This window comes from Gigantopelta aegis, chromosome 2, assembly GCF_016097555.1.
Source record: "Gigantopelta aegis isolate Gae_Host chromosome 2, Gae_host_genome, whole genome shotgun sequence".
Classification (NCBI taxonomy): Eukaryota; Metazoa; Mollusca; class Gastropoda; order Neomphalida; family Peltospiridae; genus Gigantopelta; species Gigantopelta aegis.
In genome coordinates this window covers 30,886,442-30,904,600 of record NC_054700.1, presented here as the reverse complement: position 1 = coordinate 30,904,600, position 18,159 = coordinate 30,886,442, and the positions used below count along the sequence as shown (strand labels likewise).

Genomic DNA, 18,159 nt, shown 5'->3' with positions numbered 1-18,159 from the left:
AAGAAAGCAACACGTTGATTTACAGTAAACTATTCATTTACAGTTAGTTTCTTGCTTATATCCAATTAAGGTTCAAATACGCTGTCCTGGGCACACACACCTCAGCTTTTTTGGCTACCTGTCCAGGGCCCCGTTCCACGAAGCAATCTTAGCCCTAAGATTACCGTAAGCACATAGCTACCCTATGCATTTAAGTTGATCTTAGTGCTAAGATCGCTTCGTGGAACGGGGCCCAGAACAGTAGGTTAATGATTAATTGTTAGTGAGAGAGAAGTCGGTGTAGAGGACATACATGTACACCTACCCACAGAGTCGTTAAACCATCGAGGTCGGTTAACTACACAGCACACCTCTATTGATTACACGTACCAGTTTTAAAAAAATAATAATAAAGAAACAAAAGAAACAAAAGAAAAACAATAGACATTTTTAATGACTATAAAAGTGGCAGCCTGTATTACATGCTTGTATGTCCATTTAAGACAGGTTTAAATGTGAGATTAAATGATTCACAGTCAGCATCAAAGTAATGTAAGGGAGACAACTCTTGGTTCCAACAACAGCAAGAGTTTTAAAAGAGTTAATTAATCATCAAGAGTTGATGGTTATATTTACAGGTAGTACTGCACCAAATAGCATCTCGGCTGGGTCGAAGTTCGAAGAGACCTGAACTTTTAATGGAGGATTTAAAGTCGTAAGTCCTGCCATTGGTGATAAATGTAACAGTAGTTGCTTGCATCAAGTACAGTTTTATGTAGGTAATAAATGCATGCAATTTTATTTGATGCAGTACCAGTGTGTCAGGTACACTTGTGCTTGAAACATACATGGGGTGTTTGTAAAACTAAGCACTACCATTTTGTGCAGAATTGACAGGGCTTGTAACAACATCCTGTGATCTCGAAAATGAGCCATGAAAGGTGCCATTTAACTCGGTCACTACTTTGGGTGTGGTGTTGTAGTATTCATATCTATGGTTCATATTTTGATTGATATGTTTTGTGTAGTAGTTTTAGGTAGTACTAAACCAAATAACTTCCGGCTGGGTCAAAGTTCGAGGTGCACCCAACTTTTGATAGAGAAGTGAACACCACAAGTCCTGTGATTGGTTATAAATGTGAGTGTGTTGGTTGTAAAAAAATTTAGTTTCATCTGGGCTAAAAATGTATGCAATTTTATTTCATCTAGTACCACTGTGTCAAGTAGCCTTGTGCTTGGAACATGTATGGGGTACCTGTAAAAAAAAGTACTCAAATTTTGTGCGGAACTAGGGTAGTCATAGACGCTACCCGTTATCTCAGAAATGAGCAGCTTGACACCCACTTTTTTGTGATTCGGTTTAAGGGGGAGGGGTGGTAGTATTTATATCTGTGGCGTTTATGTCGATTGATACGTTGCAGGTAGGAGTTTTAGCCAGATATGTTACTATTGTCGTCTATGGGATTTGATTTGGTAGTATACACCCTTTAGGCCAATATCTTAACACTGTCACCAATGGGATTGTATTTGGTATAGTCTAACCTATAAAGAAAGTTGACATTTTGTGGTACGTCCTAATTATCATAAATTCCAATTTTTAACTGACATGTGTAACTGCCATTTTGAATTAATTAGTAATCATGGAGTCATTTTTTGAACATTTAATGTAGGTGAATATGAATGTAGCATGTGGTTAGGTTCCATAAATGCCGATGGATATGGCCGCCAAAAAGTGCATTGGCCTAACACCCCTGCACCCAAAATAGAGAAAGCTCACAGACTGGCATACATGATAAGACACAACAAATGGCCATCTGATATGGCAGTTCATAAAGGAGTGCTTGAAATCTCTCACTTGTGTCACAATAGGCAGTGCATAAATGCCGAACATTTGACATTAGAAATGCATGCAAATACCAGTGATATAATTGATAGCAAACACCAGGGCCTGTGTCTCAAGGGACGTACACTACACTGTCTGTTGTGAGGTATTGTTCGTCTGTCAAGGGACATACACCACACTGTCTGTTGTGAGGTATTGTTCGTCTGTCAAGGGACATACACCACACTGTCTGTTGTGAGGTATTGTTAGTCTGTCAAGGGACATACACCACACTGTCTGCTGTGAGGTATTGTTAGTCTGTCAAGGGACATACACCACACTGTCTGCTGTGAGGTATTGTTAGTCTGTCAAGGGACATACACCACACTGTCTGCTGTGAGGTATTGTTTGTCTGTCAAGGGACATACACCACACTGTCTGCTGTGAGGTATTGTTAGTCTGTCAAGGGACATACACCACACTGTCTGTGACGTATTGTTAGTCTGTCAAGGGACATACACCACACTGTCTGTTGTGAGGTATTGTTTGTCTGTCAAGGGACATACACCACACTGTCTGCTGTGAGGTATTGTTTGTCTGTCAAGGGACATACACCACACTGTCTGTTGTGAGGTATTGTTAAGTCAGTCATTGTTTTCTTAATTGTGTGTGTTATTGTAACTTGTGGGGATATTTTTTAGATTTCGCGTAATTATGTTCAACTTTCGAGGTTGAAGTGTGATTTTTTAAGATGCATTTTTTGGCATAATTTTCATCTTCTTTGTGTTTTTCATACAGTGCATACAGAACCTTTCTTTTCTGACATCTTTTAATCTTATATGTCATTGTTGACAGAGTTGTGTGTTGTGTTCGACTTTGTGCAAAGCTGAAATGACCTTTCTACCTGATGAGAATGAACATCCCATATCCCTTCACAACGTACAGGCCCATTACTGATGCTGTGCACTGCACTGTGTGCCCTCCCCGAGAAGTTTCTGCTGAAAGTTGTGTGTCTTCGTAATGATTTTCTAATACTTTTATTGCCAGCCTCAAATTTTTGTGTGTTTGTATTAAATTTAGTCATTTGTAACATTTCCTTAAATCGCTGTCTTTGCTAGTGGCAATTTTGAAGTGCGAATCGAGAAAGGTACTCTTAACCAGCCAGTTTTTACTTGCAGATTTCCAGACAAATGGATGTTTTATACATTTGTTTTGACTACCTTGATAACAGGCTGCGATGGCATCGGATGTGTATGACAGTGCATGCATGAATTTCGGAGTGTTTCCTGTGTGTATTCTATAAGCCAGTTGATACTCTGCCTGGCACCTAAAAGCAATGTCATTGGAGAATTTAATCTGTAATTTCCTTCTGTCAGATATTGTCCATCCTGGCATCATAAACATGTCATGTGTTGATTAACATTTGAGGTTCGATGTTGGTAACATTTTGCTGGTATAACTTTACAGTACCTTTAAAACCTTTAGCATCCGGGTCTGTCGTAGTGTAATGTACGTCAAGACCATCATTTTTAAAATCAGTTAAACAGTCCTTAGCCCACGTTTTTTCATCTCCAATGGACATTGTCTATGATGTGTTGTGTTCTATTGCTGTGTAGACCCCAGAATATAATGGATTGTTGTACATGCCATCACAATGTAAATTTACTACATTTGGTTGACAAAACCCGATAGTGTTTATTGTTTTAAGATTGTTTCTCCTAGACTGCATGTCGGTTTTGTTACTGTTTGTAATAGTGTCGCATACTTTGTTTTCAGTTTTTTGACACCACACAACAGATGATGCTGGTATGTTCATGCAGAGACACAGGAGCTGGAAGTTTTGAGTCCCAGTGGGCATTTTAGTGAGACCGATCTGCACTGACACATTTGGCTGAGCTGCCTTACAGCCTCCAGACTTTTGGTTGGGATTGTCCACCTCTGTGTACAAGGCATACCAAAGTGGTATGTACAAATGTTACAACACAAACGCTGCCGAGTGCAGACACCCCTTCTTTCTTCTGCCGGGAAGTCCCACATCAGTTGATCATGGCATTCTGGAGACAAAGTGCGGTGGTCATTGTATGTACTATTCATCATTTGCTCCAGTTTGCCCATGTGGAGGACCCTGTATGTGTCGGCCTCCGATCTGTTGATAAAACCCAAACAGAAGGAAAGGAAGGAAATATTTAACGATGCACTCAACACATTTTTTATTTATGGTTATATGAAGTCAGACACATGGTTAAGGACCACACAGATATTGAGGAAGAAAACCTGCTGTCGCCACTTCATGAGCTACTCTTTTCGATTAGCAGCAAGGGATCTTTTATATGCATCATCCCACAGACAGGATAGTTTGATATACCAATCGTGGTGCACTGGCTGGAACGAAAAATAGCCTAATGGGCCCACCGAAAGGGATCGATCCTAGACCGACCGCACATCAAGCGAACGCTTTACCACTGGGCTACGTCCCTCCCCAAACCCAAATAGAAGCCCATAAATACTAGCACTACCTCATTTCTTAATGTTTTCTTGTATCTAGCATTTTCATTTATAGATTATCTCCCTTGGACTGTTTTGACCAGTTGGGTGAAACAATTGGGGTTTGTTTTGTTTTTTTGGACTACATTACCACTACAGGCCTAGGTAAAATGCTATGTACAGTATGCACTCTTTGTACCCACATATTATTAAGAAATTAAAATAAAAAATAAATAAAAATAATAATAATAATATATTGCAAAAAACATTAGGGTCATCTGGGGGGGGGGGGGGGTGTTTCTAGGTAGTTTCGGGTTCACAGAAATACACAATTAAAACAAAATATTTGTTTTTGTATAGGTCTCAGTATTTATACACATGTGATGCAATAACTGAACTGATCGATGGAAAGGTGTATATAATGCCATGATACCAGCTTCTCTGTTACTGAACATTAATCTGGTGCCATCACCTCTAGTTGAGACGTGGGCCCAGGATAACATGCTTGATTATTATGTCACTTCCAGTCTATTGTTGTGCTAATATCCTATTCATTTTCAAAAACACGGTCTCTGGGTACACTTCAACTATTTGATGTTTTAGCACTGCATGGTTAGCAGTGAGGGGTTAATGTCACAAGAGAAATAATTTTAACGGTCAAAATGTCAATCCCCAAACTGCCAATGTGATTTAAAGATGATATCTCACAGTTGTTGGCATCCTGCTAAAATTACTAGTTAACTTTTTCGTATAAATTATACTTTCATCCACACACCCATAAAACAATTACACATAAAGTATACTTTCATCCACATTACCCATAAAACAATTACACATAAATAATTTGAGGTACTATATATAGTAAACAAAAAAAATATTTATATTGTAAAATCTTTGGTGAATGACTGACAAATATGGATGTCGTCAGTTGAGGTGAACTCTGTAATGTTGTGTGCCAGACGGGTGTTCATTTGTGCACCCATCAGGCAAGTCTCTTCTGGCATAACTTATTTTCATTTGCTTTTTAAATGTATGACCTGATAGCCCAGTGCAGTGATGATGTATAAACAGCCATGTCACTCATCTTACTACCCCTGCATGTGCTGTAACCTCACTGTGGTGCAGGGGTGTAACATTCTCTTTGAGAATGGCCAATAGAGCACAAATTGAAATTTTGAGTAAAAGTCAGTATCTATCTGTGATATTTGTATTTTTGCAGTTCTTTACACTGTTTTTATTTCAGACCTGTCAACCCTCCCGGATTCCGCGGGAGTCTCCCGGTATTTGATCAAATCTCCTTTCACCTGTGCGGGAGACAGTTTTTCCTGTTAAATGACATTTTTGTAAGCATAAAAAAAAATCGATCCTCTTTTGTCAAAATAACATAAGGGAAGTAACTCTGCCTTTTTTTTCTCATTTGGAAAATGTCGACTATTTTCGGTTTCTAAGAATGTAACAGGCCGAATTGTCCCGACTGTTTAACCTTTGCTGAAGTGAGAATTGTGGGATAGACTATTTATATTGTTAAAAAAGCACATGGAGTTTATAAAATGACGTGTTATTATAATGTTTGTTGTCATCGTAATGGCTACGAAGCGTGTTGCCGCTAATTCAACAGGTTGTGTATTGACATTCAGTGTTGCCATATAAAAAAAAAAAAAAACTATCCAATTTAGTTATAATAACACCTCTGAATTGTGAAATGTCTTCCCACTGGATTACATAATGCAACTATGACGAATCTGAACTGCCAGACTCCCGAGTTGACAGCGATACACACGATGCATGTTAAAATCACATGTCACAGCAAGACAACGAAAAAGACCAATTAGCTGTATAAACATACTTGTGTCAGTTAATTTTGTATGTTTGTGCAGTAAAATGTTGGTTATAAGGGTACACTTCAAGAAATTATTTTTGTACAATTAAAAAATGTTGTGTTTGACAGTGACATAAAGTTACTCACGGAAATGGGTATAATTCCGGTATATTTCACACGATGTCCGTAATGAGGTTTTACTTAAATGATTAATGAAAATACAATGTTTATTGCATCATTATAATGATTTTAAATAAGTACCACGCCACCGTTCCTTATTATAGTAAAAACTGAATATTAATTTTTAAGATTTATATAAATTTGTCTTTGGTACTTGGGTACACTAACCACAAATGATAATGTAACGCAACCTGTAAGGCTGTAAGTGTAATACCATAAATGTACTAATTAATTGTTTTATTTCTTGTTCATGTTCTTAACATTTTTGGATAAAATAATTTTAAAAAATTAAAATATGTATTAAATCATAATAATATTTAAACTTAAAAAAAAAAAAGTAATAATTTTTTTTTTTAATAATTTGTTTTTTTTTTAATGCCAAGATCTAAGGTTAAGAAGTATATATGACACTATAAAGTATTCATATAACTTATTGTAATAATGTTTTTTTTAAATCTTGCGATTTTGGGTTAAATTGTGTGAATTTAAAAAATCTCCTGCTTTTTCAACACACACCTCCTGCTTTCTCTTGACTAAAGGTTGACAGGTCTGTTATTTAAATCTTGAATTTTTATATTGATGTTGATCATCACCTTATTTGTTTGCATTACCATAGTTTGACACCCAATAGCCGATGTATTTTTCATGCTGGAGTGTCGTTAAACATTCATTCATTCATTCATTCATTCATTCATCTTACTACATATTGATACATTTTGGTCTGTTTTGTGTTAATGAGCATTACTCTTAAAGTCATATTAATATATTTTATTAATTGGAGTAAGTCAAATGAATGAATAAATTAACAAATAATGAATTAATGAACAAATAAACAAACACTTGAAGCAACTGAGTACATGAAACATAGCGTCAGACATAACGAGATATGCTTTCCCATAGACAGGACAGCACATACCATGGCTTTTAATATACCAGTCATGAAGTACTGGTTGGAATGGGGAAACCCAATGGAGTCCCTGAGGTAGTTCAATCCTATGACCCAAGACCCTGAGTGTACAATCCAAGACCCTGAGGTGAGCACTCTACACACAGTGTACAACCCAAGACCCTGAGGTGAGCACTCTACACAGTGTACAACCCAAGACCCTGAGGTGAGCACTCTACACACAGTGTACAACCCAAGACCCTGAGGTGAGCACTCTACACACAGTGTACAACCCAAGACCCTGAGGTGAGCACTCTACACACACACAGTGTACAACCCAAGACCCTGAGGTGAGCACTCTACACACAGTGTACAACCCAAGACCCTGAGGTGAGCACTCTACACACAGTGTACAACCCAAGACCCTGAGGTGAGCACTCTACACACAGTGTACAACCCAAGTCCCTGAGGTGAGCACTCTACACACACACAGTGTACAACCCAAGACCCTGAGGTGAGCACTCTACACACAGTGTACAACCCAAGACTCTGAGGTAAGCACTCTACACACAGTGTACAACCCAAGTCCCTGAGGTGAGCACTCTACACACACACAGTGTACAACCCAAGACCCTGAGGTGAGCACTCTACACACAGTGTACAACCCAAGACCCTGAGGTGAGCACTCTACACACAGTGTACAACCCAAGACCCTGAGGTGAGCACTCTACACACAGTGTACAACCCAAGTCCCTGAGGTGAGCACTCTACACACACACAGTGTACAACCCAATACCCTGAGGTGAGCACTCTACACACAGTGTACAACCCAAGACCCTGAGGTGAGCACTCTACACACAGTGTACAACCCAAGACCCTGAGGTGAGCACTCTACACACAGTGTACAACCCAAGTCCCTGAGGTGAGCACTCTACACACACACAGTGTACAACCCAAGACCCTGAGGTGAGCACTCTACACACAGTGTACAACCCAAGACCCTGAGGTGAGCACTCTACACACAGTGTACAACCCAAGACCCTGAGGTCAGCACTCTACACACAGTGTACAACCCAAGTCCCTGAGGTGAGCACTCTACACACACACAGTGTACAACCCAAGACCCTGAGGTGAGCACTCTACACACAGTGTACAACCCAAGACCCTGAGGTGAGCACTCTACACACAGTGTACAACCCAAGACCCTGAGGTGAGCACTCTACACACACACAGTGTACAACCCAAGACCCTGAGGTGAGCACTCTACACACAGTGTACAACCCAAGACTCTGAGGTGAGCACTCTACACACAGTGTACAACCCAAGACCCTGAGGTGAGCACTCTACACACAGTGTACAACCCAAGTCCCTGAGGTGAGCACTCTACACACACACAGTGTACAACCCAAGACCCTGAGGTGAGCACTCTACACACAGTGTACAACCCAAGACCCTGAGGTAAGCACTCTATACACAGTGTACAACCCAAGTCCCTGAGGTGAGCACTCTACACACACACAGTGTACAACCCAAGACCCTGAGGTGAGCACTCTACACACAGTGTACAACCCAAGACCCTGAGGTGAGCACTCTACACACAGTGTACAACCCAAGACCCTGAGGTGAGCACTCTACACACAGTGTACAACCCAAGTCCCTGAGGTGAGCACTCTACACACACACAGTGTACAACCCAAGACCCTGAGGTGAGCACTCTACACACAGTGTACAACCCAAGACCCTGAGGTGAGCACTCTACAGACAGTGTACAACCCAAGACCCTGAGGTGAGCACTCTATGGACAGTGTACAACCCAAGACCCTGAGGTGAGCACTCTACAGACCGTGTACAACCCAAGACCCTGAGGTGAGCACTCTACGGACAGTGTACAACCCAAGACCCTGAGGTGAGCACTCTACAGACCGTGTACAACCCAAGACCCTGAGGTGAGCACTCTACGGACAGTGTACAACCCAAGACCCTGAGGTGAGCACTCTACACACAGTATACAACCCAAGACCCTGAGGTGAGCACTCTACAGACAGTGTACGACCCCAGACCCTGAGGTGAGCACTCTACAGCTGGTCTACTACCCAAGACCCTGAGGTGAGCACTCTATAGACAGTGTACGGCCCAAGACCCTGAGGTGAGTACTCTACCGCTGGTGTATGACCCAAGACCTTGAGGTGAGCACTCTATAGACAGTGTACGACCCAAGACCCTGAGGTGAGTACTCTACCACTGGTGTACGACCCAAGACCCTGAGGGGAGCACTCTACCGCTGGTGTACGACCCAAGACCCTGAGGTGAGCACTCTATAGACAGTGTACGGCCCAAGACCCTGAGGTGAGTACTCTACCGCTGGTGTATGACCCAAGACCCTGAGGTGAACACTCTATAGACAGTGTACTACCCAAGACCCTGAGGTGAGTACTCTACCGCTGGTGTATCACCCAAGACCCTGAGGTGAACACTCTATAGACAGTGTACTACCCAAGACCCTGAGGTGAGTACTCTACCGCTGGTGTATGACCCAAGACCCTGAGGTGAACACTCTATAGACAGTGTACTACCCAAGACCCTGAGGTGAGTACTCTACCGCTGGTGTATGACCCAAGACCCTGAGGTGAGCACTCTATAGACAGTGTACTACCCAAGACCCTGAGGTGAGTACTCTACCGCTGGTGTATGACCCAAGACCCTGAGGTGAACACTCTATAGACAGTGTACTACCCAAGACCCTGAGGTGAGTACTCTACCGCTGGTGTATGACCCAAGACCCTGAGGTGAACACTCTACAGACAGTGTACTACCCAAGACCCTGAGGTGAGTACTCTACCGCTGGTGTACTACCCAAGACCCTGAGGTGAGCACTCTATAGACAGTGTACGGCCCAAGACCCTGAGGTGAGCACTCTACCGCTGGTGTACAACCCAAAACCCTGAGATGAGCATTCTACCACTGGTGTACGGCCCAAGACCCTGATGTGAGCACGCTACCGCTGGTGTACGACCCAAGTCCCTGAGATGAGCACTATACCACTGGTGTACGACCCAAGACCCTGAGGTGAGCACTCTACCGCTGGAGTACGACCCAAGACCCTGAGGTGAGCACTCTACCGCTGGAGTACGACCCAAGACCCTGAGGTGAGCACTCTACCGCTGGTGTACGACCCAAGACCCTGAGGTGAGCACTCTATAGACAGTGTACGGCCCAAGACCCTGAGGTGAGTACTCTACCGTTGGTGTATGACCCAAGACCCTGAGGTGAACACTCTATAGACAGTGTACTACCCAAGACCCTGAGGTGAGTACTCTACCGCTGGTGTATGACCCAAGACCCTGAGGTGAGCACTCTACCGCTGGTGTACGACCCAAGACTCTGAGATGAGCACTCTACCGCTGGTGTACGCATGATTCCACCTTATTGAGTACACAATGACCCCCAAATAATACCACCACCTTTATAATTGTAACACTTGCGTCATGAGATGTGGGCCTGTGCTTATAAAACTTAAAGTCTAGACTTTAATAACATCCAGACTTTAACGTTATGTTATTTGAATGGCGTTGCCATGACGTTTCTAAGCACGGGGCCAGATAACAATGTCAACACCTTGACAATTGTAACACTCGAGTCATGAGATCAGATAACAATGTCAACACCTCGACAATTGTAACACTCGAGTCATGAGATGAAATAACAATGTCAACACCTTTACAACTGTAATACTCTAGTCATGAGATCAGGTAACAATTTCTCTCATCGTCAGGTATATAGGACAGAGCTAGCCCATGAAAGAAAGTTATGTAAAAAAATTCTCTCACATGGGATATCATGCACTTGCGGTTAACGTGCCATCATTGGTAATATATGATGTCATATTACTGCGAGGTGGTGATGATGTGAGTTTTAAATTAATATTTTGTTATTAAAACCTTCATAATAAAAGCTATATTGTTAATTTGTAGTGTTAAATATTATTCAAGACATAAAACAAACATGGCAAAGATGATAGTGTAGCTTATTTATGATAAAATGGTCAAATAAAAAAGTTACTTTTTCAGCCATCTTTGTCTATTCGTGTAAAGTAATGATCTATTTAACAAATGAATGAGAGAAAAAGACTCCATCATATGTGGTCATGTGGGATAGAAAAAGTACACCAATGGTGGTGAAATTTCAACCCTGGATGTGCTTTTTCTATCCCACATGACTGCATATGATGGAGTCTTACAGTCAACACCTTTACAAAATTGTGTAACATTCATTCCTGAGATCAAATAACAATGTAATTAAATACCACATGTACCAGAGCTGTACCAGAGCCACACAGGATGATAAAAAGCACATGTTAAAACTAATGTGTTGTACTTACCAACTGCTGGGTATACACACCTACCTCAAGGACACCAGACACTGTTATATGACAGTTACTCTGTTAACACCTTCTTCTGGCTTACATCTTTTACTCTGCTGTATTTAACACATATTCTCTAATTAGTTAATGATGGAGGCTTGAACTGTTGTTTCCCACCACATATGATTCTCTAATTAGTTAATGACGGAGGCTTGGACCATTGTTTCCCACCATTTATGAGTTAATTTCAATTTATTCTTATGCTTACATGTAAATCCAATTATGGTTCAAGCATACTATCTAGGCTGTCTGCCAAGGACAGTGGGTTGGTGGTTAGTGAGAGAGAAGTTGGTGTAGCGGCCATACACCTACCCACTGTCTTCGACAGACATCCTAGATAGCTTAAATGGCAATTCCATTCCAATATTTATTTACATGCTCCTATACCACTAGGGTTTCAAGCATGTCTGTCCCGGGCCCGTTCTCTGGATAGCAATAGCAATATCAATAAGTATAAACAAATATTGAGTTGTTAAACTCACTCAGGGTTGGATTCAGTATCAGGGTGTGAACCCAGTACCTAGCCTTAAGTATAATGGCTTAAGCACAAATAGGCCAGTAATAATGAACTCACAGACCACCAGACACCATTATATATAATACTCTAGTATCTAGCTTATATCCTTTTCTTTAGTGTATTTAACAGGTGTTCTCTAATTAGTTTAATGATGGGAGTGTTGCTATGTATTTTATGTCCCTGCTTTATTTTTCCAGATACCTCAATACCAAAAGCTTGAGTACGGGAAGGTAGGAAGGAAATGTTTTATTTTATGATGCACTCAACACATTTTATTTATGGTTATATGGCGTCAGACATATGGTTAAGCATCACAGAGATATTGATAGACGAAACCTGCACTGTCGCCACTTCATGGGTTTCTCTTTTCGATTAGCAGCAAGGGATCTTTTATATGCACCATTCCACAGACAGGATAGTACATATCACGACTTTTGTTACATCAGTTGTGGAGCAATGGCTGGAATGATTAAAGGGACATAGCTAGGGAGGATAGCACATACCACGACTTTTGATATATCAGTCGTGGTGCACTGGCTGGAACGATAAATAGCACAATGGGCCCACCAACAGGGATTGATCCTAGACTGACCGCGCATTAAGCAAATGTCTTATCACTGGGCTACATCCCTCCCTATTATTGAAATGAAATTAATGAATCTAAATTTGTTTGTGTCTCTGTATAAAGACAACATGCTAAAAATACCATGACCTGAATCTCTCACTGATAGTCTTATAGACATGATTGAAATTAACTGTACTGGTATGTCACAATATTTGTTCATCCATTCTTCAACACATTCCTCCATGCATATGTTTGTACATTCATCCATCCATCCATCCACCCACCAAAAAACCTCACCTATCCATCCATCCGTTCACAGTGTTTCTGCCAGAAAGAAATTGTTGGGTATGGCAACATGAAATTGAATGCAACCACAGTCAACAAGGGGTATAGGGGGCCTCCCCTAAAAAGAAAATGGGTTAAGTTTAGGGTTAGGGTTAAGAAAATCATACATTAATGATAAGAATAATTCACTTTTCAAATGGTTAACTTAAAAAAGAAAATTTGCCAAAATATCTGGGTATGGCGCTATACCTGTTTTACCCTCTGGCAGAAACCCTGGTTCATCCACCCATCCTTTCCGTCCACCCGTTAATCCATCCATCTGTTAATCTATCCATCTGTTGATCCATCCATCCATTTGTTTATCCATGCACTCACCCAAAACCCACTGATCCATCCATCTGTTCATCCATCCATCCGTTCACTCATCCATCCGTTAATCTATCTGTTAATCCATTCGTCCGTCCATCCATCCATCCATCCATTCGGTTTCCTACTGCCACTTTTCATTTAAGAATGCCTGCTTGGAGTTAAACACATATGACTGTATGGATGACTGCACTTGCATGTGGATTCTGACCTTTAAACAAATAATAACAAAATAACAATCTCGGTGAAGTCTTGTTCACTGTGTTGACAGTAAACAGGTTCATTCCAAACAATGCAGTTGTTGATTAACATATCCCTGGATAATTATGAGCGTGTCACAAGACAATACTTCATTTACACTCGGCCGTTACACAATGGCATAGGAGGAATATATACATAAACATTTTGTTATATACATGTGACAAGATGGCTGACAGTAAATACATTAATTACAATACATACACAAACACATACAAACATACATATCAATATATTATGTAATAATACAGATATTTAATACAGATATATGGGTATCCAAGTACTTATAAATGAATAGATTGTTAAACTTGTATATGGTGCAGTCAATAATGGTAATATTTTATTAAATATTTTTGGTCTTGATGGTGTTTGTAGTCAAGGGTGTTTGAATTAATTAATTATATATTTATGAAACATGCTAATTTCTTTAGGGTACTAATTCGTTTATTCTCCATTAGTTCTCTAAATTTATAAGTACTTGGAACTCGTCACCAATGTCCATTACATTACATAATGTACAAATTCTATCTTCTATAAGTATGTTATTCCAGCGTCCAGTTTCAACGGGAGGTAATGGTTAGATGTTCTAAATTTTAAGAGTTTTTTTGGTAGTTTATTAATATAGCTTTCGAAAAATAATTGTTCTTTGTATGATCGGTAAGTGTTGCCTCTCGGTGGTTGTGATATGTTATTTTTCCATGTTTGTAAATACTGATCGCATTGTGTTGGTTTAATTTGTTGCGAGAGACAATTTACCGATGTAAAAGATTGTTTATCCAGATATCACCCATTCCCAAGTTATTCAGCAGGGCTCATGCGACTGGGCGAGCCCAGACTTTGCTGTGACCAGCCTGACTTCGCCATGCCAGTCACCGTCAGTCAAAATCTGTGTCACCTTTTTGAAAATAGTGATCATTTGCAATGTACACATCACGGATGAATGGTGAAGAAATTGAGGAACACCTATTCATAGATAATAATTAAGTGTGAAGTGTCTGAGAGTTTGAAGAGAGATTGGCGCCACAAAATCATGCGACAAGCTCACAGATATTGGTAGACTCTCTCTAGCGCAGACAACACCTGTGTCTGGCACAGCTAGATGACCGAAATGTGCTACTGACTGTTGAAGCGTATTGTCAGGCGAATGTGATGGAAATTGTACAAGGCTGAGGATCTAGACCATGGTCTAGTGAATTCTTTACGGGAGTTTGGGTTATGCTCCACCGGAAAATACATTGAAAAAAATATTCCTTTGGAGCAGCAGACCTCGATGTGAAAAAAAATGCGGGGAGTAATTAACTAGTTTTACGTAGACTTTGTCATAACAAATAAATTCATCATACAAAACAGATGTCGACATTATAAAATAATATGGGCAAACCTGTCCTCGCAGATTTTTAATGTATATGCACTCGTAATAAAAGGTAACCTGTCCTACACACCCAGTGGCCACCTAAACTGGATTCCCAAATCGATGAAGTGCCCGAGTTAAGTAACCACTGTAAATTCTATAAACATATATTTAATGTTAAACAACAGTGACAAGGTACAGCAGATAAGCAATTTTCACACCTTCACGGATACAAGTACCCATTCAGTCTAGTACTGGCGTAGAATGGGGGGGGGGGGGGGGGGGGGGGGGGGGCAAGGTGGGGCACTTTTCAGATATTTTGTTTTATATTTGCTTTATAATAGTGTAAAAGTGTGTAAATATAAAAGATAGAGTCTATTTTTTTTTACAAGAGAAAGATATATTATAGCCATCATGGTTATACATATAAATATGTAACTAATATTACATGTACATGTACTACCAAAGTGTTAATATTTTATTTACTGTAGTTTCTACATGTATCAGGACTTGAAATAAGAAATAAAATATGGCCAGTTGTTATTTTCTTAACATACATATATCATGGGTTAACCGTTTGTTTTTACACTCCCCAACCCTATCTCGTTCTGAGTACAGTTTCTGGCCCTGATCAGAAATTGTGCTCACAACGAACATGCTTGAACATCAAATTGATATAAGCACCGTAATTCCCCGATATCTGACCTGACAGTCATTTGTGGGCATACTCAAACTCACTCATATGTCAAAAAATAAAATAATAATAATAATAAAAAATTTAAACTCACATTCACATACTGCACATACAATACTGTCAGTTGACTGGGTTTTTTCTAAATTCACAATTTCTCGATAACTTCACAAATATAACTTTATAGCCACAACAAAAAGGAATGGAGTGCAAAGAGAAAACAAATTAGGGTAAAATGTTTGAAACATATAAATACTTTTAAAATTTATATAGAGAAATCCTAGACCTACCTGAACTTGAATGCCTGGATTCTGGAACTGAAGTCTGCGCTTGACATCTTCCATTGTAATCTTCAGACACTGTAACCTACTGGATGCTGTACACAACCACTGAAAAATATATAACACTTCCAACTTCAGCAGCCCTACAAACTGAAAGAGACAGATATCAACACACACACACACACACACACACACACACACACACACACACACACACACACACACACACACACACACACACACACACACACACACACACACACACATATATATATATACATACATATACAGGACTTCTAGATTATGGTAGCCCCACTCCTATGGCTAGTGATATTCAATGTCGGGCTAGTAAATAACTAATATTGCCATGCCCGATGGCTAGTTATTTTTTTCGGGTCAAATGTTGCAGTTAAGTCTATATTGTAAATATGAATATCCTGTATTAATCCGGTTAATAATGGTATGCAAATTTGCAAGGTCTCTAGTTAATGTGTTGCTGTGGATGGGTCATTTGCTTCCAAGCCAACAAGACCTGTGTACCTGAGTGCAACATTTTCAAAGATTTAGTTAAAATGTGTGACGTCAAACTAATTTGTGCTAATTGTGATGATGTCATATTATTTCACTGCGAAGGGTTTTTACTGTGTCTTAACCTAGTTATTCCAACATTGGTCATCTTAACCTAGTTATTCCAACATTGATCGACAGATAGAAGTGAAACCTGCTACTGACATATATATAGGCTTATCATACTAAAAAAGCAATGAGAGATCTTTTATAAAAATAAAAAATGGAATGTTTTATTTAACAAGGCACTCAACACATTTTAACTAAGGTTATATGGTGTTGAACATATGATAAAAGACCAGATAGGAGCAGATCTAGGATGTTGTAAAGGGGGGTGGGGGTGGGGGGGGGGTCATAAGATTCTAACAAGAGTACCAATGAGGTACATAATATACCCATCAGGAGTTCGATGGACAACCATAGATATTAATGAATATGTTACGGTTATGATTCAATTATAATTATGTGAATACAGACAAATTATTTGATCTATTTAGTTCACAGTGATCTAGTAATAGTATGTGATACACCACCATCCCAAGTTGGTCCTACATGAGAGGTTTGATGGTCCTACATGCATCTGTATGTAAGATGGTCCGGACAAACTATCATCCTAAGTTGTTCCTACATGTTGTTGAGTTTTTTCGTTTTTTCGTATTTTTTAATAAGTTTATTGACCCCAGAAAACAAATATAGTAGTGCCAGCGTTGGGGCCCTGGCTCTGTATTCATAAACGTACTTAAGTATGATACCTAAATACATACTTAAAGTACATAGATAAATATCATACATTGACTTAAGCATGTTTATGAATATGGAGCCTAGTATTGATACTTTACAATCATTTAATATGTTAAACATTGTACTTAAGTGAATAGCATATATATATATATATATATATATATATATATATATATATATATATATATATATATATATATATATATATATATATATAGTGATTTCCCTAGAAATTTGGCAAGGCATGGTAGATCAAACACTTTTGGGGCATTTTCACCATTTTTGGGGTACTTGTATTTCATTAAAGACACACAAAAATTAATTCAAATAAACATTAATGTAATTTATGTGCTTGCTTTAATAAATCAATGGCAAAAGATATTTAAAAGGCATATTTTATTAAATAATAATACCTTTTTGGGTGGGGGTTTTTTGGTGGTTTTTTTAATACATATTTATTGTCCCAGATCATATAGCAGTGTCGGGGTCCTTTTGGGGTGTTTTATAAAGGCAATTTTAGAATTAATTACTGAAAAAGGCTTGTTTAATCTCAGGGCAGCATGGCACTGATTAATGCAAGATGGTGCTAGACTATTGCTAAAACAAGCTAGGGAAACACTAATATATATATTAGCTAGAAATAATAGAAATAAAGAGAAGGAAGGAGAGAAAGAAAGAAGAAAGAAAGATTGAAGGAAAGGAAAAGTAAAGGGTATATTGAAATAGAAAATAGTACATTTATCATTATTATTATCATTAATACTACCATCATTACCATTACTACTAATGTATTATTATTTCACATGTATAGGGATAATATATAAGATGTAATTTAACTTAAAATCAAAACAGAAGAGTAAAAGAAGATAGAAAAAAAAAAAGAGTGCTTGGAAGGGTAAAAAACATGTTGTGTATGGAAGAGAAGAAAAAACACTGAAAGAAGGCAA

At 39.3% G+C, this 18,159-nt stretch overlaps 1 protein-coding gene across 1 annotated transcript in view; it reads right to left on the bottom strand.

The window, feature by feature from the left end:
• Positions 1-18,159, bottom strand: part of LOC121383699 (focadhesin-like) — a 578,322-nt gene that overhangs the window by 552,985 nt on the left and 7,178 nt on the right. Inside the window, exon 2 of the mRNA XM_041513796.1 lies at positions 15,914-16,012. Coding sequence (XP_041369730.1) covers positions 15,914-15,967 — 54 coding nt within the window. The 5' untranslated portion in view covers positions 15,968-16,012. The remainder of the gene's footprint in view (positions 1-15,913; positions 16,013-18,159) is intronic.